Consider the following 23,280-nt stretch of genomic DNA (forward strand, 5'->3'; position numbering starts at 1 on the left):
GTTACAAAATACATATATGTATTTTCATATATATATATGAAATATATATATCCTCCAAACATATATATGAAATATATATATCCTCCAAATATGTATATGAAATATACATAGCCTCCAAATATATATGAAATATATAGCCTCCAAATATATATATGAAAATATATATGGCCTCCAAATATGTATATGAAATATATGTAGCCTCCAAATATGTATATGAAGTATATATACAGCCTCCAAATATGTATATGAAGTATATATCCTCCAAATATGTATATGAAATATATGTCCTCCAAATATATATATGAAATATATATACCCTCCATATATATGAAATATATATATTCTCCATATATATGAAATATATATATCCCCAAATATATATATGAAATATATATACCCTCCATATATATATGAAATATATATATCCCCCAAATATATACATGAAATATATATAGCCTCCAAATATATATGAAATATATAGCCTCCAAACATATATATGAAAATATATATGGCCTCCAAATATGTATATGAAATATATATAGCCTCCAAATATGTATATGAAGTATATATACAGCCTCCAAATATGTATATGAAGTATATATCCTCCAAATATGTATATGAAATATATGTCCTCCAAATATATATATGAAATATATATACCCTCCATATATATGAAATATATAATCCCCCAAATATATATATGAAATATATATATCCTCCAAATATAGATATATATTTTATATATATATAAAACTATTAGGTTGGTGCAAAAGTAATTGCAGTTTTAGCCATTATTGTTATTATTATTATTTTTTTTTTTGTGAGACAGAGTCTAGCTCTGTCATCCAGGCTGGAGTGCAGTGGCGCAATCTCAGCTCACTGCAATCTCCACCTCCCAGGTTCACACCATTCTCCTGCCTCAGCCTCCCGAGTAGCTGGTACTACAGGCACCTGCCACCACACCTGGCTAATTTTTTGTATTTTTAGTAGAGACGGGGTTTCACCGTGTTAGCCAGGATGGTCTCAATCTCCTGACCTCATGATCTGCCCGCCTCGGCCTCCCAAAGTGCTGGGATTACAGGCGTGAGCTACCACACCCAGCCTTTGCCATTATTTTTAGTAGTTCCTGAATCCATGCATGAAGCTAAAACTTATTTATTTTATTTATTTATTTTTTTGAAGCCTACAGCACCCTGTCTTTTCTGGTAGTCTCCACCCCCCGCCCCAAGTATAAAGCTAAAATCTAAAGTCAATTTAAAGAATCGTATCAGATACATACCAGGACAGGTGGTAACAAAGACTCTCTCCTTGACCAAACCTTACTCAGCCTCCTCTTAGCCCTCTTCTTCACTAGGGCTCAGCCTTGGTTCCTGTCCTGCCTTTGGCCTGCCCATCCCAGTTTTAGCAAGAATATTGCCAAATCAGTTTAGGTTGGAGTCCTCCACTCTTGATATATCCTGAACCCCTTCATCCCTTACCTTCGATGTATAAGAATTTGACTTGTGCCTCTAGCAAAAATCCTGTTAGCTCAGTTTAGCAAGAATGCCTGACCCTTGATGTCTCCTCTTAGGAATTTTCCATCCACTGACCCCTTCACTCTGCTCATTGGCTAGAAATCCCCAACTGGCTTTTCCTTATTCCAAGTTGAGCCTGCTTTCTCTTTCCTGATGCAATAGTCTTAGATAAGTCTTCCTTACCATTTAACAATTGTCAGAATAATTTCTTTCTTTAACAGTGGTACATTGACATGGAAAAAAAAACATGAAAGTGGTACAAGAATAAGCAACTGACATTTGGGAAGTGTGGTAGCTGTGAGAATGTACCTCATTCATCTCCTACTACCGGGAGTTTAATGGACCCAGGTCCCCAGCAGCTGTACTGTTGCAGTGGTTTGGATATTTGACCCTCCAAATCTCATGTTGAAATTTGGTCCCCAGTGTTGGAGGTGGGGCCTAATGGGAGGTGTTAGGGTCATGGAGGTGGATGCCTCATGAATGCCATCCTTGCAGTAGTGAGTGAGTTCTCATTCTATTCGTTACCCTGAGAACTGGTTGTTAAAAAGAGCCTGGCACCTTCCCCCTCTCTCTTGCTTCATCTCTCAGCATGTGATCTGTACACGCTGGCTCCCCTTCCACCAGGAGTGGAAGCTTCCTGAGCCCTGAGCCCCTTATCAGAAGCAGATGCTGGCACCCTGCTTCTTGTACACCCTGCAGAACACTGAGCCAAATAAACCTCTTTTCTTTATAAATTACCCAGCTGCAGGTATTCCTTTATATTATAGCAATGCAAACAGACGAAGACAGCTGTGAAATCCATCACTTTCTGCTGAGCCACACTTCCCAGCCAATACAGGGTATGGTAGTGGTTCTAAAGCAGGCCCTTCCCCAGGAGACCCTCAAGCTTCTCCAACTGCCCTGCTGAGCTTTTCTTGGACTCCCATCAGTCCAAGGCATTTCCACTGACCCTTCTTCCTTTTCTCCTTCATTTGGAGTCAGATTTGCACCGGGTCTGACAGCTGCTCTCCCAGATCCCTCTCCGTTTCTGTCACACAAGTGTTTCCCCAAATAAATCCTTGAACTTGGTGTCTGCTTCTTGGCAGATCCAGACTCAGACATGGAGTATGGGAAACACTCCTCACACAATAAATTCCTCTTTGCAATTAGCTCCCACCAAGAGTTTGCCATTATAGGTGAGTGTGTATTCTCTAGTTGTCAGACAACACAAACCACGTGCCTCAAGGGTTCCTCTTTGACTGGGCTATCAGGAAACTTACGGTCAAATTGGGGCCCAGCCTCAAAAATTAGTTCATCTCATGTGACAGGGATCTCTCTTCTTGGCTCCTTTTTGGTCCTCTTGCTTTATATTCTATTTAATCTATATCTGAATTGCCTCAGATTCCTTTGGAAGTAAGTAGAATAGAGATAACAAATTTAAAAATCAGCAGATTGCAGTCCAAGAGTTAAAATATTTTTAGGACAAGTCACCATAGGTGCTAGTGCTCATGGTCTGGCCCCTCCTCAGACCCATGCAAAGCCTATGGGGTCCACATCCCTGAAGCCCCCACTTTCCTCCTGGCTCTCACATGTCCCCTGTGAGACACTTGTCCCTGGCAAGGCCTGGTCCTGAATCTCCTCCAGGCTGAGAATGGACAGGATACTACAGCCGCATCTGCCCACCTGGTCCCTCTGCTGGGCAGAGCATCGTCTCCCCAGACTGTTGAGGAAATCACTTAGCTTGGCATGAAGGCTGGTCACAGTCTTTCCTCCGTCTATGCATTTCCACCTTGCATGAAGATTTAATGAGTTAATGCAGGATGAGTTATTAGAAAATTAGCTGGTGCTAAGTCTTTTTTCTTTCTCCTCCCTCCTTCTCTCCCTCCCTTCCTTCCTTTCTTTTTTCCTTCCTTCTTTCTCTTTCTTATTCTGTCTTCCACTGTATATTTGCACAGAAAGGCTGAAAACTGTGACAAATGTGATTTCCTCTCATTCCCCTCATCAGAAGCGCAGCCAAGCCTTTGTCTTCTGAGCCTGGGTCCCCTTGCTTTGCAAGGGAAGTTGAGTTTTTATGTTTCACAGAAAAATAAAGAAGTTGCCAGAGGCCCTGGGAGACCACTTCAAATAAATTTTGTTTTTGAATGTCTGGGTAGCTAAAACAAACTCTCAGGCTTTGGTCCACATCTGGCTTGCTATGTGTTTTGTTTGGGCTTGTATAGTGTCTTAAAAAAAAAAAAGCAATGAATGAGCTGCCAACATTTACAAGTCAGGAGATTTTGCATAATGGTTTGGGTTTCTGGCATCTCTTGAAAATCTGACAATCTGTTGACACTGAACCTGCATTCTTCTCACATGTGACAATCATAAGGGGTGGGGAGCAATTGCCCCCTTAGATGAGCACAGCTTCTCTAGGTCTTTGTAGTTCCCCATGCCTCGGTTTCACTCATTTATATCCTCTGCCTGGCCCCTGGAGGCACTTGAGTCTGAGGCTCCTGGCAAGTTGATTGAGCCAATCAAGCTGCGTTGTCTAAAAAGGTGCAGAAGAAGGCTGATGCTTTTAAAGAGGAGAGTGGCCCAGCCCAAGGGTGGAGGTTGGATTCCCTAAGACTGTGAGGGCACAAGAGATAAAGGGTTCTAGGGAATGAGGAAAATCAGACCGGCTGGGACAAAGTTTACCAGTGGTGGCAAAGGTCAGATGAGGGCCGCTAAGCACTGAGCCCTGTGCCTCTGATGACATAGCAAAGGTCTCCTAAGCCATCTTCACCAGAGCATGAGACTGTCCCCCAAGGCAGGCTCTATCTCCCTCTGGACATTGCAAGTCTGGCCAAGCAGTTCTGGTGGCTGTAGCCACCGTGGACTGGAGATGACAGCCTTTTCCCACTACCCAGACTTTATAAACCCTGAGCTTCTCACAAACTCCCACAGAGAGGGAAGCACTCCAAGTGAATGATGCTAGAGTTCATCCTAACCTTGGAATATGAGAGGTTGAAGCTGGTTTTGATTTGATTAAATGAAAGAAAGAAAGAAATGGGATATTTTCTGTGACTCAAGCGGCTCAGCATTGTTCACATATGATATGCAGGTCTAACATCCTTGATGACTCGAATAGTCAATAGACAAATGGCATCCATTATTATTATCCTCCTCTGCATCCAGGAATGTGGGCTATTACTAATTAGGTATTAATATTATGATTAATATTAAATTTTTTTTATTAAAACATTTTTTAAGTTTTATTTTAGGTTCAGGAGGTACATGTGCAGGTTTGTTACCTGGATATATTGCTTGATGCTGAGGTTTGTAGTATGGATGATCACATCACCTAGGTACTATGAGTACTATTACTAATAATAGTACTACTCATAGTACCCAACTATGAGTAGTACTAGTACCCAAACTAACTAGTTTTTCAACCCTTGCCCCTTTTCCTCCCTCCCCCTTCTAGTAGCCCCTGGTTTCTATTGTTGCCATCTTTGTGTCCATGAGTACCCAAAGTTTAGCTCCCACCTATAAGTGAGAACACACAGTATTTGGCTTTCTGTTCCTACATTAATTTGCTTGGTGTAATAGCTTCCAGCTCCATCCACGTTGCAGCGAAGGATATGATTTCGTCCTTTTTTATGGCTGCATAGTATTCCATGTTGTATATGTAACACATTTTCTTTATCCAGTCTGTTGTTGACAGGCACCTAAGTTGATTCCATATCTTTGCTATTGTGAATAGTGCTGCAATGAACGTGCAAGTGCATGGGTCTTTTTGATAGAATGATTTGGTTTTTGGGGGATATATACCCAGTAGTGGGATTGCTGGGTCAAATGGTAGCTCTGTTTTAAGTTCCTTGTGAAATCTCCAAGCTGCTTTCCACAGTGGCTGAACTAGTTTATATTCTCACCAACAGTGTATAAGCATTCCCTTTACTCCACAGCCTTGCCAGCATCTGTTGTTTTTTGACTTTTTACTAGTAGCCATTCTGACTGGTGTCAGATGGTTTTGATTTGCATGTCTCTGATAATTAGTAACGTGGAGCATTTTTCCATATTTGTTGGCTGCTTGTATGTCTTCTTTTGAGAAGTGTCTGTTCATGTCTTTTACCCATTTTTTAAGTGGGGTTGTTTTTTGCTTAATCAGTTGTGTAAATTCCTTATATATTCTGGATATTAGACCTCTGTTGGAATGCATACTTTGTGAATATTTTCTCCCATTCTGTAGGTTGTCTGTTTACTCTGTTGATAATTTCTTTTGCTGTGCAAAAGCTCTTTAGTGTAGGCCAGGCGCGGTGGCTCATGCCTGTAATCCCAGCACTTTGGGAGGCAGAGGGGGGCAGATCACTTGAGGCCAGGAGTTCGAGACTAGCCTGGCTAACACGGCAAAATCCTGTCTCTACTAAAAATACAAAAATTAGCTAGGCATAATGATGATCCCAGCTACACAGGAGGCTGAGGCACAAGAATCGCTTAAACCTGGGGGGTGGAGATTGCAGTGAGCTGAGATTGCGCCACTGCACTCCAGCCTGGGCAACAGAGCGAGACTGTCTCAACAAAACAAAACAAAACAAAAAGAAGCTTTTTAGTGTAATTAGGTGTCAATGGTCAATTTTTGTTTTTGTTGCAATTGCTTTTGAGGACTTAGTCATAAATTCTTTCTCAAGATTGATGTCTAGAATGGTATTGCCTATGATTCATATAGTTTGAGGTCTTACGTTTAAATCTTTAATCTATCTTGAATTAATTTTTGTATATGGGGAAGGGTAGTGGTTCAGTTTCATTCTTCTGCATATGGCTAGCCAGTTATCCCAGTACCATTTATTGAATAGAAAGTCCTTTCCCTATTGCTTATGTTTGTCAACTTGGTCAAAGATCAGGTGGCTGTAGGTATGTAGCTTTATTTCTGGATTCTCTATTGTGTTTCATTGTTTATATGTCTATTTTAATAGTAGTACCATGCTGTTTAGTTACTGTAGCCTTGTAGTATAGTTTGAAGTTAGGTAATGTGATGCCTCCAGGTTGGTTCTTTTTACTTAGCATTGCTTTGGCTATTTGGGCCCTTTTTTGGTTCCATATAAATTTTAGAATAGTGTTTTTCTAGTTCTGTGAAAAATGACATTGGTAGTTTGATAGGAATAGCGTTTAATCTGTAGATTGCTTTGGGCGGTATGGACATTTTAACAATATTGATTGTTCCAATCCATGAGCATTGGAATAGTTTTCCATTTGTTCATGCCATCTATAATTTCTTTTTAGCAGTGTTTTGTACTTCTCCTTGTAAAGATCTTTCACCTCCTTGAATATCTAACATTTAAATAGCACTTGAAAGGCGTACACACAGAGAGTCTTCCATAGGTATGGTAAGGTGATGCTATGTGCTCACCAAACCAAGTTCATTTTTGTCACCAAGAGACAGCAAGACTACATTTCCCAAACTCCCCTTGCAGTTAGATAAAAGCCATGTGACTGCATTCTGGCCAATGGAATGTGGTGGAAGTGATGTAAGTCACTTGCAGGCCTGTCCTCCATACTCCTCCTCCTTTTCCACAGGAGGGAATAAGTCTCGTTGTCTGCTTGAAGCCCACATTGGACTGTGGTGAGAGTGAGAATAAGCATGTGTTGTCTTCATCCTCTGACATTTGGGGCCATTTGCTAAAGCAGCTGCTATTCTCTAACTGACTCATGGATATGCAAAGTATTTTCCAATGTCTTATCTCACTTGATTCTGACAAGCACCCTGTGAGTTTGGCAGGACAAATACTGTTCTCCCTGTTTGATAGATTCCAGGTCTAGAGCCCTTACCTTTGTCACATATTGCCTCTCCAACCACAGAGAGTCATACCTAGAGGGCCCCCAGTACCCAGATGCACCTCTTCCAGCCTACACCTGATTCTCCTTACCCCTATGCAGCATAAAGGCTCAGATTGTTTGGAAAACCTTTGCAATCTTACTCCTGTTTGCAGGCATGGCAAAAGAACAATAGCCTTGGTGTCTCTGAAATATTGCTCTTTTGCATACCCTGAAATAAATATTTTACTTCTCAGGTACCCCTCTTCTTAACTGTAGGATGGGAGGACTCCAAGAGCTGTGGGAAGGTGGAGAATGTTAAAAACAATCACAGGCCGGGTGCAGTGGCTCACGCCTGTAATCCCAGCACTTTGGGAGGCCGAGGCAGGCGTATCACCTGAGGTCAGGAGTTCGAGACCAGCCTGGGCAACATGGTGAAACCCCGTCTCTACTAAAAATACAAAAAAATTAGCCGGACACGGTGGTGCATGCCTGTAATCCCAGCTACTTGGGAGGTTGAGGCTGGAGAATCGCTTGAACCTGGGAGGTGGAAGTTGCAGTCAGCCAAGATGGCACCACTGCACTCCAGCCTGGGTGACAGAGAGAGACTCTGTCTCAAAAAAAAAAAAAAAAAAAAAAAATCATAATGTGGAAAGACGACTGCAGTCCTGGTCATCCTGATTTGGGGATGTTTCCTTTCACCCATTGGATCTGGGAATCATCTGCCACACCTTTGGAGGGGGAAGTCAGTGGTTTCACCTGCCCAGCATCCCTCCCTGCTTACTGCAGTCTTGGTGGGACTGTGACTCAGGTGCCTACTGAGCTTCAGCCTTGGTGTGGGCACAGGACCAAGCTGCCCAAGGACTGATACTCTCTGTCTCTGTCTCTCTCTCAGACAGCCTTGCTCAGAGAATGGCCAGGAAGGAAGGATGCCTGGTGTGCTCTCCAAGGACACTGTCTATCTCTCTCCATCCTGGTGGCAGGGCTATCCTTCCCCTGCCCTTTCTGGTGTCTGGTGCTTCAGCTTTTCTTTTGATGCTTGGCCACATTTTTAAAAAATTAAATTGGCCACATCAGTTTCTATTGCTTATATACAATAAACCTTTATTGGTGCACCTCTTTTCCTAAAAGACAGCATGGCATGTATTTATTGTTATAAAGTGAGTGCAAAGTAAGTTGGTTTTGAAATACCTTGATGTGTCACTTAACTACGGTGATATGTTCCGAGAAATATGTCTTGGGGCAATTTCATCATTGTATGAATATCACAGAGCGCATTTACACAAATCTACACAGCATAGCCTACTACACACCTAGGCTACAAACCTACACTGCATGTGACTGCACTGAGTACTGTAGGCAGTTGTCACACAGTGGTATCTGTGTGTCTAAACATATCTAAACATAGAAAAGGTACAGTAAAAATATGGCACTCTCTTATGGGACCACTGCTGTTTATAAGGCTCGTCGTTGACCAAAACCTTGCCAATATGCAGTGCCTGAGTGTATTTAGGAGATTTTCACAGAGCTTCCCCATCCCGAGCCTCCCACCCCAAACCTCAGGATTCAGTGGGGTTGCCTGACTCTGTGGAGCTACTTCTGATTGGACGAGGCTCTCTGAGGATGGATGGATGGATGGATGGATGGATGGATGGATGGATGTCAAAAGAATTTATGCCATAGGAATATTAGCAACTGAGCAGCTGACCCTGCCTAGAGGGTGCCCTTCCCTTCCCCAGGACAGGGATCTTTAGGAGAATTAGAGTCTCGGCTTGGTGGCCTAAGGTGTGATCTTTGACTTTCCGGGTGACCAACAGATGATGCACATCTTGGTGGGGGTTGGTCATCTTTCCCTGTTGTCCCAAGTTGACATAGGGTGAAGAGTCCAGGCTTTGAAATCAGCCAGATTAGGCCCCAGTTCTGGCTTTGCCACTTACTAGCTGTGTGACTTTGAGCAAATTATGTAACCTCTCTGGGCCTCAGTTTCCCTCTCAGAAAAATGAGGATAATCATCGTGCTAGCTCCACCTCACAGAATCCTTCTGGCATTTGTGCGAGGCAATCCATATTGAAATCATTAAGCCTAGACACTGGAGCTAGATTGTGGGGTTCCACTCCTGATTTGACCATTCAATAGCTATGTGACTGGGGGAAAAGTACCTGTCCCTGGCATGCCTCCATTTCCCCTTCTGTAAAAAGAGAGTAATAATACCTATCTTAGGAGGTTAACCAAGACTAAATGAGTTAATATTTGTCAAGTGCTTTTATCCCTCCTCAATCCATTGTAAGTGCTATATAGGTTTTTGTTAAATAGTCACAAGTATTTGGCAATAAATCTTGGCTATTCTTGTCATTATTCCCATTGTCAAGCTCAGTGTCCAGCGAGCAGTTGGAGCCTTGTGCAAGTGTGTAGATGTCCAACTCTCAAGATGTTCTTACATTTAGGCAGGATCCCTGAATTGGGGTCTTGCAGCCTGTCTACGTGCAGGGGGTCCTGCCAGCCCTAGAGGCAGCCTCACCCATGAGAAGGGCCTTCCCTACTTGGCAGCAGGCTCACAAGACCCCTTTCCCCCCACCACACTGACCTGAGCTCTCCATGGGAGCCTTTGGGTGTAGGAGGAGGAGGATGTGGTTGTCTCGGGCAGCAGAATAGAGAACAAGGTGGTTGCTTTTCTGCACAGAGGTGGTTCTGCAAAATAAGAGGCAGTTAATTAGTGGAAGCAGTGGGAAGGTGCAGAAAGCACCTTGGGAAATGGAGAAGCTCCTAAGGGACCTAGGCTTCTAGCACACTGCAGGGAAGTCTAGATGTATTTAAGAAAACTTATGACTGGGTGCAGTGGCTCATGCCTGTAATCCCAGCACATTGGGAGGCCAAGGCGGGTGGATCACTTGAGGTCAGGAGTTGGAGACCAGCCCAACAAACATGGTGAAACCCCATCTCTATTAAAAATACAAAAAATTAGCTGGGCATGGTGGCAGGTGCCTGTAATTCCAGCTACTCAGGAGGCTGAGGCAGGAGAATCGCCTGAACCTGGGAGGCGCATGTTGCAGTGAGCTGAGATGGTGCCATTGCACTTCAGCCTGGGCGAGGGTGAGACTGGCTCAAAAAAAAAAAAAGAAAGAAAGAGAAAACTTGTATAGTGCTTACTATGTGCCAGGCATCACTCTTCTAAGCACTTAAGAAATGCCAACTTTTAAATATTAATATTAAGCTTATGAGGCAGGTTCTATCTCTCCCTGCTCCCCAGTTCTACAGATGGGGAAACTGAAACACAGAGATGCTAAATAGCTATTCAAAGTCAAATAGCTAGTAAGCAAGGAATGAGGACTTGGAACTCAGACTGTCTGGCTCTAGAGCCCTCCCTTAAGCATGACCTCTGTCTGCCCCACTGTGACCCCAGTGGGATGTCCTCCCAGAGTCTGCTCCCCAGAGCGATAAATCCAATGACTAGAACGCAGAGGAACTCCAAACAAATCCAAGAGATTGTTTTTGGAGAGAAAACAAGCAAACAAACAAACGTATAATTGGGAAAACTAATCTAAAAAGAGATAACGAAGAGACAATATTAGAAATGATAAATGTCATATATATATTTCTTTATACCAAAAAAGAAAATCTGAGTCCCCTGTGTTGCACATGGTTTTCTAGGACAATAAAAATGACTCAAAAGGCTCTAGAAGAGTTAGAAAAACTGCTTATATTTGTAACCAGTGAGGAAATAGAGACAGTTGTCAAAGAACTAGCTCTAAGAGAGTGATGTCTGGCTCAGATGGTTCTTCTGATAAGTTTTTTCAAACCTACAAAGAAAATATCTATGTTATTTAATCTGCTCCAAAGCATGGAGAAAGAAGAGAAGATTCTCAGTTTATTGGACAAGGCCAGCTTCACCTTGATACCAAAATCTAATAAAGGTAGTTAAAAAAAAAAAAAATAGATCACGCACTTCACACCCATTGGAATGACCATTTTAGATATACAGAAAAAAAAAAAACCGGCCGGGCACGATGGTTCACGCCTGTAATCCCAGCAGTTTGGGAGGCCGAGGGGGGCGGATCACGAGGTCAGGAGATCGAGACCATCCTGGCTAACACGGTGAAACCCTGTCTCTACTAAAAATACAAAAAATTAGCCGGGCGTGGTGGCGGTCGCCTGTAGTCCCAGCTACTCGGGAGGCTGAGGCAGGAGAATGGCGTGAACCCGGGAGGCGGAGCTTGCAGTGAGCCGAGATCGGGCCACTGCACTCCAGCCTGGGTGACAGAGCGAGACTTCGTCTCAAAACAAAACAAAGCAAAAAAACCCAACCAAACAAAAAACCACAAAATAACAAGCATTGGCAAGGATGCGGAGAAACTGGATTTGTTGGGAGTCCCCCTGCTTTCCAGTCATTGAGTTTATTGCTCTGGGGCGCAGACTCTGGGAGGATGTGGTGCATTGCTGGTGGAAATTCAAAATGGCGTCGCTGCTGTGGAAAATGGTATGGCATGTTCTTCAAAAAGTCAAGCATAGAATTATCACACGATCTAGCCATTTCACTTTTAGCTAAAGACTCAAACGAATTGAAAACAGGAACTCAAACAGATACTTGCACACCAATATTAATAGAAGCATTATTCAAAACAGCAAAATGGTAGAAGCAACTCAAATGTCCATCAACAGAGAAGCAATGAACAGATAAACAAAATATGATGTGTACATAGAGTGGAAAGTTATTCAGCCTTAAAAAGGAATGAAATTCAGATACATGCTACATCATGGATGAACCTTGAGAACATTATGCTGAGTGAAGTAAGTCAGTCATAAAAGGACAAAGATTGTATAATTCCACTTATATTAGATACCTAGAATAGGCAAATTCACAGAGGCAGAGACAGCAAGTATGACAGAGGTTACCAGGAACTGGGGAAGGGAGGAAAGGGAAGTTACTGTTTAATGGGTACAGAGTCTCTGTTTGGAATGATGAGAAGGTTCTGGAAATGGATAGCAGTAATGGTTGCTCAATATTGTGAATGTACTTAATGCCATTGAATTATATACTTAAAAATGGTTAAGATAGTAAATTTTACATATCCATATTTTACCAAAATAGCAAAATAGACCACACTTACATACAAATATCGATATAACATTTAAAAATAGATATCAACTCACTGAATTCAGCAAAGGATTGTAATTATAATGTACTACAATTTCAGCCTAATGACAATCATAGAAATGAATATTAAAATGAGAGTGGCAGGCCGGGTGCAGTGGCTCACACCTGTAATCCCAGCACTTGGGGAGACCGAGGTGGGCAGATCATGAGGTCAAGAGTTCGAGACCAGCCTGACCAACATGGTGAAACCCCGTCTGTACTAAAAAATAAAAAAATTAGCCAGGTATGGTGGCATGTGCCTGTAATCCCAGCTACTCAGGGAGGCTGAGGTAGGAGAATCACTTGAACCCAGTAGGTGGAGGTTGTAGTGAGTCAAGATGTCGCTACTGCACTCCAGCCTGGGTGACAGAGAGAGACTCCATCTCAAAAAAAAAAAAAAAAATGAGAGTGGCAAAGATTATGACAAAAGATAATGACATCCAGTATTGGCAAGGATAGGATATGATAAAATTTCCAGTCATACATAGTTGGTGAGAAGAGAAATTAGTATAGCCTTTCTGGGCGATTGCTGGACAATATTTATCAAAATTCAAAATATTCATACTTTTTTGTCTAAGCAATTCCACTTTTAAAAACGTATCCGAAGGGAAATATTGGACAAATGGATAAAGGATATGTACAACAACATTCATTAAAACATTGTTAACAATAGAGAAAAACCAGAAAAAAAAAAGGCACAATTATAGAGTACCAAGTAAATAAATTAATCTGTGCAACAAAATACTATGCAGTTATAAAATTATGGTGTACATATGTATTGGCTGAATTCGGAAGATACAATACCACTTACAATAGCTCCAAATATATATTTTTTAAAATAAATATTTAGGCGGGGGCACAGTGGCTCACGCCTGTAATCCCAGCACTTTGGGAGGCCGAGGCGGGCAGATCACGAGGTCAGGAGATGGAGACCATCCTGGCTAACACGGTGAAACCCTATCTCTACTAAAAATACAAAAAATTAACCGAGGGTGGTGGCGGGCGCCTGTAGTCCCAGCTACTCGGGAGGCTGAGGCAGGAGAATGGCGTGAACCCGGGAGGTGGAGCTTGCAGTGAGCCGAGATTGTGCCACTGCACTCCAGCCTGGGCGACAGAGCGAGACTCCATCTCAAAAATAATAATAATAATAATAAAATAATAAATAAATAAATATTTAGAGATAAATCTAACAAAACGTGCAGGAGCCATACGATGAAAACTATGAAATGCTGATTAGATAAATCACAGAAGACCTAAATAAATGGAGAGAAATACTGTGTTCATTGTTTGGAAGACCCAGTATAGTTAAGACGTCAATTCTTGGCCAGGCGCAGTGGCTCACGTCTGTAATCCCAGGACTTTGGGAGGCCAAGGGGGGGCAGATCACGAGGTCAGGAGATCAAGACCATCCTGGCTAACACGGTGAAACCCTGTCTCTACTAAAAATAGAAAAAATTAGCTGGGTGTGGTGGCATGCGCCTGTAGTCCCAGCTACTCGGGAGGCTGAGGCAGGAGAATCGTTTGAACACAGGAGGCAGAGGTTGCAGAGAGCTGAGATCACGCCATTGTACTCCAGCCTGGCGACAGAGAGAGACTCCGTCTAAAAAAAAAAAAAAAGTCAATTCTCTCCAAAATGATTTACATATTTAAGGTAATTCCAATAAAAATACCAGCAGGATTTTTTTTCGTAGATACATATAAGTCAATTCTAAAGTTTATAGGGAAAGGCAGAGGAATTGGATTAGCCAAACAGTTTTGAAAATGAATAATGCCTGTGGACTCACACTCCTTTATTTTTATTTTTATTTTTATTTTGAAACGGAGTCTTGCTCTGTCGCCAGGCTGGAGTGCAATGGCGTGATCTTGGCTCACTGCAACCTCCGCCTCCTGGGTTCAAGCAATTCTCCTGCCTCAGCCTCCCAAGTAACTAGGACTACAGGCACGGGCCACCATGCCCAGGTAATTTTTGTATTTTTAGTAGAGACAGGGTTTCACTATGTTGGCCAGGCTGGTCTTGAACTCCTGACCGCGTGATCCTCCCGCCTCGGCCTCCCAAAGTGCTGGGATTACAGGTGTGAGCCACCAGGCTCAGCTTCGCACTCCTTATTTTAAGAATTACTATAAAGTTATTAGTGAAGGGCTAGACACATAAATCAATGGCACAGAACGAAGAGTTCAGAAGCAGGCCCACACAGATATGGCTAAATGATTTTTGATAAAGTTTTAAAGGCAAGTCAATGGAGAAAGGAGTCTTTTCAACAAATGGTGATGGAACAATTGATCATCAATATGCAAAACAAGAAGCAAAACCTTGACGTAAATTCCAGACCTTAAACAAAAATGAACCAAAAGTGGACATAGATTTGAATGTAAAATTCAAAACAATAAACTTTTAGAAGAAAGCGTAGGAAAAATCCTTGTAACCTCATGTTAAGGAAAAAGTTTTTAGATACAATACCAAAGCATGATCCATAAGAGAAAAAAATGACAAATTAGACTTCATCGAAATTTAAGACTTTGGTTTTATGACAGATGCCTTTAACAAAATGAAAAAACAGGCCGGGCACAGTGGCTCACACCTGTAATCCCAACATTTTGGGAGGCCAAGGTGGGTGGATCACCTGAGGTCAGGAGTTCGAGACCAGCCTGGCCAATATAGTGAAACCCCATTTCTACTAAAAATACAAACGTTAGTTGGGTGTGGTGGCGCATGCCTGTAATCCCAGTTACTCAGGAGGCTGAGGCAGGAGAATCACTTGAACCCGGGCAGCAGAGGTTATAGTGAGCTGAGATCGCGCCACTGCACTCCAGCCTGGGTGACAGAGCGAGACTCCATCTCAGAAACAAAAAACAAAACAAAACAAAACAACAACAACAAAATAAAATAATAAAATAAAATGAAGAAACAAAGTATAGACGTAGAGAAAATATTTGCAAATCACGTCTGACAAAAAAAAAAAAAAACTAGGATAAATAAATAACTCTCAAAATTCAACAGTAAGAAAACAAATAATACTCCCCAAATGGGCAAAAGATCTAAATAAATACTTTACTAAAAAAGATATGTGGATGGCAAATAAACACATAAAAAATGCTCAATGCTATCAGCAGTTTGGGAAAGGCAGATGAAAACCATGAGATCTCACTATATGCCTATTAGAATGACAAGATTTTAAAATGAGCAATAGAAAGTGCTGGAGAGCACATGGAGGAACTGAAATTCTCTCTCTTTTTTTTTAAATTATACTTTAAGTTCTGGGATACACGTGCAGAACGTGCAGGTTTGTTACATAGGTATACACGTGCCATGGTGGTTTGCTGCACCTATCAACCCGTCAGGAGGAGTTGGAATTCTCATACATTACTGGTGAGAATGCAAAATGGCACAGCCGTTCTGGAAAACAGTTTGACAATTTCTCATAAAGTTACGCGTCACTTACTGTATGATCCTGTAATCCCTAGCTGTTTCCTCCAGAGAAATAAAAACTTATGTTCACACAAACACCTGCTTGTGGCTATATATAGCAGCTGCATTCAGAATGGCCCCAAACTGGAAGCAACACAAATGCCTTTGGTGGGTGTGTGGATGAGCAAACTGTGATACACCCACACAGCAGAATACCCAGCATTAAAAAGAGAATTACGTGCAACGACACGCGTGAATCTCAGAGACATTATACTGAGTAAAAGCAGCCAGGCTCTAAATCCTGCATGCCATATGGTTCCATTTATATGACATTCTACAAACGAAAATAAAAACAAAAACTATGGGGTCAGAAAATAGGTCAGTGTCAGATAAAGGAGTCTTTATCTCTTTTTTAGTCAAACTTTTAATTCTGAGATAACTGTAAATTCTCATGCAGTGGCAAGAAATAATGCAGAGTTCCTGGGTACCCTTTACCCAGTTTCCCCCCAGTGATGACATCTTGCAAACAACATTACTGTATCAAAATCAAGATATTGGTCAGGCGTGGTGGCTCACGCCTATAATCCCAACACTTTGGGAGGGTGAGGCAGGTGGATCACTTGAGGTCAGGAGTTCGAGACCAGGCTGGCCAAAATGGTGGAACCACGTCTCCAATAAAAATACAAAAATTGGGCAGGCGTGGTGGCAGGTGCCTATAATCCCAGCTACTCAGGAGGCTGAAGCAGGAGAATTGCTTGAACCCGGGAGATGGAGTTTGCAGTGAGCCGAGATCTTACCACTGCGCTCCAGCCTGGGTGAAAGAGTGAAACTCCATCTCAAAAACAAACAAACAAAAAAACCCCAGGATGGTGATGTCGATATATTTTATTTCGATTTCCCCAGTTTCACCTGTACTTGTGTGTGTGTCAGTCTCTTACCTTTTAATGATACACACTAAACTACAAAAAAAGTGGTATTACTTACCCATAAACAGTGGGGTCACAGGTAATTTTTATTTTAATATGTTTCTACATTTTCTGATTTCTTAATATTAAGTACATTTGACCTTATTTTTTACAGTGTAACAGATGGCACACACAAAAGAAGAGAGCTAATATATTATGTTCAGGGACATAGTAATTACATGAACATCTGGGAGCCCGCCAGTCAATTTAAGAACATTGTGCTGTGGGTTTAACATTTAAAATAAAAACAACAACAACAATAAAACTATTAAAATAATCCCCCTTTCCCCCTCCCTGGGCTCCAGGGACTCCTGCACTAAAAGGCTGATCCGTGCTGTGCTGTGGGCGTGACTGACTGGAGTCTGAAGAATTGAGTTCGAGTCTGGGTCTCCCACCATTGGCCTGTGTGGCCCATTTCTGGCCTCTCTGAGCCTCAGCCACCTCCTTTGTGAGATCACACACCTAAAAGCACAAGGTAGAATGTCAGACTATTGAACAACACCTTGTAGATAAAGGGCTAGGCTTGGAGATCAGGGACTTGAAACCCCAGTACAGAGAGGAACGTGTCAACTCCATCCATGCCGTTCTGTCTAAAAATGCTCCCTGGCCTGCTTTTGTGAATAAAAGTAGGCATTGAAATTGGAATGAATGATGAAAATTCAAACACGAAAACTCCAATTTCCTGAAATTTTATTTCATGAAAATGAGACTCTGGCTGAGTTTGAGGCATTTCCAGTCTAAGGGGGAGGAGCTGAAAATGGCAAGAGAGTGTGAGCAGAGGCATTGCGCGGGGTAGACAGGCCGGTGGGCATGAGGCAGATTCAGGTCCTGCCCCCACATCCAGTGGTGGAGGGAAGCCAAGAGGAGCCTTCCAGAAGGGATGGGCTGGGGTTCCCAGGTCCTCCTCAGTGACCTGTGTGGATGTGGAGAATGATCATTATAACCTCCACCTGAACTGCCCCACCAGGTCCAAGCCACCATCTTCTCTTGTATGGATCATGGCAGTACCCCTATGGGGTCTCCCAGCTTCCATTCTTTCCCCTTATAATCCATTTTCTGATTCAAGATCTCCAATGGCTTCTCCTTGATCTTCTAGTGAACGTCATGCTGCCGACAAGCTCACCTGATTGGGCCCCAGGGAATCTCTCCAGCTGCATCTCATCCTGCCAAACTTGGTCCTACCTCAGGACCTTTGCACGCCCCTGCCTGGAGCACCCTTCCCCCAGCTTTCCCCACAGCTGGCTCCCCCTCAACATTCAGGTCTCGTTGTCAATGTCACTGCCTCAGAGGCCTTTCCTGACCGTCCTGTCCAAAATAGCCCTCCCTGTCACACTCTGGCACACTCTGATTTTATTCATAGCATTTATCAGTATGGAAAATTTTCCTGTCAGGCTTAGTTTTCCTGGCTAATAATCAGAATGCGAACTCGGCAAATACTGGGATGGGGCGTGTCTTCTTCACTGCAGCATGTCCAGCACCTAGGGCAGCAGCCACTCAGTGGACAATGAATACCTATTTTAGATAAATATTTGATGAATGAATGAAAGTGAAGAATATTGCCAAAAGCCACATGGCCATGAAGGATAGAACCAGGGCTAGAGCTCAGATCTCAACCTGGGGCATGGGGTCGTGGCCACTGCCCCTGACCTCCGCATGCCTTCGTTTCCCCTCTGTAAACCTCACAGAACCCCCCTCTGTCTTTATGAAATAAAATGAACACAAACTTCTGTCTGGGGCGGCCTGGGTTAATAATGAACACGGGGCAGCCTCGAAAGAAAAGAGATCTCACAGATAAAGACTAAAAAAGAAGTGTAAGATACCAGGAATTTTTGTGGCAAATGGAGAGTGCTTCTGGGCTGATTTTTAATTGAAAGTAAAATTCCCCTTTGGAAGGCTGAGGCAGGCGGATCACAAGATCAGGAGATCGAGACCATCCTGGCTAACATGGTGAAACCCTGTCTCTACTAAAAATACAAAAAATTAGCTGGGTGTGGGGGCAGGTGCCAGTAATCCCAGCTACTCGGGAGGCTGAGGCAGGAGAATCGCTTGAATCCGGGAGGCGGAGGTTGCAGCGAGCTGCAATCGCGCCACTGCACACCAGCCTGGGCAACAAGAGTGAAACTCTGTCTCAAAAAAAAAGGAAAGTAAAATTCTAAGAAACTTTACCAGTAACTGTCAGAAAGCCTCCCTATTCATTTGTTCATTCCTTCATTCACTCACGCATTCACTCATCAAACATTTATTCAGCGTTTCTATATATTTGTGCAGGTGCTGCTTCCTTGCTCCTCCCACAGGAGACCTTTGTGGTCGATTTCCTGTCCTTTGGGGCTGCTGACCACACCAGTGTGGGGGAAGAGCCCCCAGGGGACGAGTTTGCACGTAGACAGGAAATGGAAATAGAAGCAGCTCATTCTCAAAATGCATCAACATCAAATGTGTCTTCGCTTCAGGAATGAGAAGAATTTTTTTAGGAAATAAAGCTTGCCCTTTCAAGCACCAAACCCTGCCTCTGAATGTTTTCTCAATTAATCTTTTTTTTGAGACAGTTTTGCTCTTGTCGCCCAGGCTGGCGTGCAGTGACATGATCTCGGCTCACTGCAACCTCCGCCTCCTGGGTTCAAACGATTCTCTTGCCTTAGCCTCCCTGAGGCTAGGAATTATAGGCACCCGCCGCCACGCCCAGCTAATTTTTGTGTTTTTAGTAGAGACAGGGTTTCGCCATGTTAGCCAGGCTGGTCTCGAACTCCTAACCTCAGCTGATCCACCCACCTCGGCCTCCCAAAGTGCTGGGATTAGAGGCGTGAGCCAGGCCCCTGGCTGTTTTCTCAATGAGTCTTGATGGAAGCTGATTGTATGCACCGTGCCATAAAACGGTGGCTATGGCAGGAGCTATCAGTAGGCAAGGGCAGCCCTATCCTACATCGAGTGGCTGTTACTGTTTGACATCTCATGTATGATTCCTCATTTCGGCAGCGCCAACTGTGTCCTGCACTTAGTGGGTGAGTGCAGGCTGCAGTCCAGCCCACCGCTCTGCTGGCCTTTTTGTAATTTACCCAGGCAAGGAGGGTGAGGTTTTGCAATTCATCCATCCAAAGAGGAACTTGCTGTAATTTGTCTACTCAGAAGGGTGCCTCTTTCTGATTTGAACAAAGTACCTTCTGTGTTGGCTGCAGCCCTGCCTGGGCTGTGTCTACTCCTCCACCCAACTGCCAATTTGCTGAAGGCTGGGAAGCTGGATAAGCACATGTAATTGTCTTGTATGTAAAATGAAGAAACAAAGCCTGAGAACTGATAAATGAAAAGAGCATCAAACTTCCATCCACAGACTTGCAACTTCTATTTGCTCAGAGGGCCCTCTGGCTGTCTTCTGAGTTCCTGGCAGTGTTTTGGGTGGCTGAGGTTGCTGAGTAAATCAAAGAGCCTCTTCAGGACATAATCCATGGGGCAGAAATTGCACAGCCTGAGAGGTTAGAGATGAATGAATGAGACATAGTCCTTGCCCCCTGGGGCTGCGTGGTCTACCAGTCTGTCACCTCATAATGACCGCAGGGTGGCTGTACTTGCCCGAGACCCCTGGAACAGACCTCACACACCCATGGCCCACCATTAGCACACTGAAACTGTCTCACCGCCCCATGCATGCAGCATGCTTGTGATGGTTTATTTTATGTGTCAACTTGACCAGGCCAAGGGAAGCCCAGATGGCTGGTGAAGCATTATTTCTGGAGGTGTCCATGAGGCTATTTCCAGGAAAGATGAGCATCTGAATGGAGGGAGTGAGTCAAGATCTGCCCTCAGCCATGTGGGTGGCATCACATGATCTGCTGAGGGCCTGAACAGGACAAGAGGGAGGAGGAAGGGCAGATGTGCTCTCTGTGCTTCAGCTGGGACATCCATCCTGCCCTTGGACAAAATCAGCGCTCTTGCTTCTCCAGCCTTCGGACTTGGACTGAGACTGACGCCGTCATCTTCCCTGGTTCTCAGGCCTTCGGACTCAGACTGGAATTACACCACTGACTTTCCTGGGCCTCTAGTTTACAGACCACAGATTACAGACTTCTCAGCCTCCACAATCACAGGAGCCAATCCCTGCTAATACATCCTTTTGTTTTCTATCCACCCCCCACCCACCTCCCAGTCTCTCTCTCTGTCCTATTTGTTGTGTTCCTCTGGAGTGGCCTGACTAATACAATGCTTAAGAAGACTAACCATTTCACAGACTCATGTAAGAGACTCTCGGAGACTGTGCTCTGTCTAGTATATTTTTAAAATTCACTTTTCACATAAAAAACCATGCGTATGGTAAAAATCTGAAAGGCACAGATAGCTATGCAGTGAAAAGCCAGACTCCTTCTTAGCTATCCTCTGGCCCAAGGGTCCCCAAACCCCAGGCTGCGGACGGGCACTGATCCATGGGCTGTTAGGAACTAGGGACACAGCAGCAGGTGAGTGGCTGGTGAGCCACCAGGACCGCCTGAGCTCCGCCTCCTGGGGGCGGGTGTGGGCATAAGATTCTCATAGAAGCTCGAACCCTATTGTGAACTGCGCATACAAGGGATCCAGGCTGCCCGTTTCTTAACAGAAACTAATACCTGATGATCTGAAGTGGAGCAGTTTCATCCCGAATCCATCCCCAGCCCCAGGCCCCTTCCCCACCCAGTAAACCCCTCCCCACCCCCAAACCCCTTCCATGGAAAAATTGCCTTCCATGAAACTGGTTCCTGGTGTCAAAAAGGTTGGGGACCGTTGCTCTGGCCCATCAGTTTCCTTCCCCAGGAGAAGCCACAGTTTTTGGAAATGTGAATCTGTGGCCAACATTTGAAAGTCATATTTCATATAAAAATCAAGATTTCCAGCTTTTACTTAAAAGAAGTAACTGGAAGATCTAGCAACACCAGACCCACAATCTCGTGTGGCAACAATTAGCTGGAGTTGACATGCAGCTTCCCTGTAGAAAGGCCATGTGCTCCCCAGGGCCTCAGTGTCCCTATTGAGTTCACAATGGGGACTCTGAAGCCGGGGGCAGTGCCAGGCACACCACACCAGCACTATCAGCCTATCCACATCATCATTTATGCTACCTATTGGGCTCTTGAAAGCAGACACGGGCCGGGCATGGGCTCACGCCTGTAATCACAGCATTTTGGGAGGCCAAGGCAGGTGGATCACAAGTTCAGGAGTTCAAGACCAGCCTGGTCAACATGGTGAAACCCCATCTCTACTAAAAATACAAAAATTACCGGGGTGTGGTGGTCCCAGCTACTCGGGAGGCTGAGGCAGGAGAATTGCTTGAATCTGGGAGGCAGAAGTTGCAGTGAGCCAAGATCGCGCCACTGCACTCCAGCCAGCCTGGGTGACAGAGTGAGACTCTGTCTCAAAAAAAGAAAAAAAAGAAAGAAAGCAGACATGTTGGCAATCCATGTTCTATATTGTGGTTCAAGTTGTGGCTCACAAAGAGAAAAGTTAATTGCAGAATGTCTGAAATGGGCTGGGCATTAGGGTTGCCACACAGTGCCCATAGAAGTCTTTCAACAAACATGGTGCATCTCTGTACTTCTCCCTAGCACCCGATGCCCTATACAGCAATCCTCCCTTATCTGCAGTTTCACTTTCTGCAATTTCAGTTGCTCAAGGTCAGCTGTGGTCCAAAAATATTAAATGAAAAATTCTAGAAAGAAATGACTCCTAAATTTTAAATTGCACACTGTTGTGAGGAGCATGGTGAAACCTCTCACCGTTCTGGTCTGTCCTGCCCGGAATGTGAAGCATCCCTTTGTTCAGTGGGTGTACATGGTGTGTGCTACCTGACTGTAAGCCACTTGCTGGCCATCATGGTTATCAGGTGAACTGGTGGTATCACAGTTCTTGTGTTCAAGTCACCCTTATTTTACTTACTCATGGCCCCAAGTTGCAAGAGAAGTGATGCTGGCAATTGAGATATACCAAAGGGATGCCTAAGACCTCCGATGGTACTGAACCTGGCTGCTGTCAGTCAGCCAAGGAGAAGCTGTAAAGTGCTTCCTTGAAGTGAGTGAAAAGGCGAAAGTTCTCATCTTAACAAGGAAAGGAAAAAGTCGTATGTTGAAGTAGCTAAGATCTATGGTAAGAACAAATCTTTTAGCCATGAAATTGTGAAGGAAAAACAAATTTTTTGCTAGTTTTGCTGTCTCATCTGAAACTTCAAAGTTATGGCCACAGTGTATGATAAGTGCTTCATTAAGATAGAAAGGGCATTAGATGTGTGGGTGCAAGACCTGAGCAGAAATGTGTTCTGATTGACAGCAGCCAGATTCAGTACTATTGGAGGTCTGAGTCATCCCCTGGGGGTCTTGGAGTGTGTCCCCTGCAGGTAAGGGGACTACGCTATTGCATTTATTTATCATCTGGCTGCCGTCACTAAAATATAAGCTCCCCATGGGCAGGGGCTCCATTTTGCTCACTGTTGAGTCCCCATTACCTGACACTGTGTATACCACATGGAAGGCCCTTGATAAATATGCTCGAATGAATGAA

General features: G+C 43.8%; 1 protein-coding gene and 1 long non-coding RNA gene across 2 annotated transcripts in view; both read right to left on the reverse strand.

The window, feature by feature from the left end:
* Window positions 1-23,280, reverse strand: part of PIK3R6 (phosphoinositide-3-kinase regulatory subunit 6) — a 66,160-nt gene that overhangs the window by 37,363 nt on the left and 5,517 nt on the right. The window contains exon 2 of the mRNA XM_024235287.3: window positions 9,850-9,953. Within this exon, the coding sequence (XP_024091055.1) occupies window positions 9,850-9,862 (13 nt within the window). The 5' untranslated portion in view covers window positions 9,863-9,953. The remainder of the gene's footprint in view (window positions 1-9,849; window positions 9,954-23,280) is intronic.
* Window positions 17,441-20,221, reverse strand: LOC134760582 (uncharacterized). The gene is made up of 2 exons (XR_010138359.1): window positions 19,923-20,221; window positions 17,441-17,680 (listed from the first exon to the last, which is right to left on the reverse strand). It is a non-coding gene; the product is annotated as an uncharacterized LOC134760582 (long non-coding RNA).

This window comes from Pongo abelii, chromosome 19, assembly GCF_028885655.2.
Source record: "Pongo abelii isolate AG06213 chromosome 19, NHGRI_mPonAbe1-v2.0_pri, whole genome shotgun sequence".
Taxonomy (NCBI): Eukaryota; Metazoa; Chordata; class Mammalia; order Primates; family Hominidae; genus Pongo; species Pongo abelii.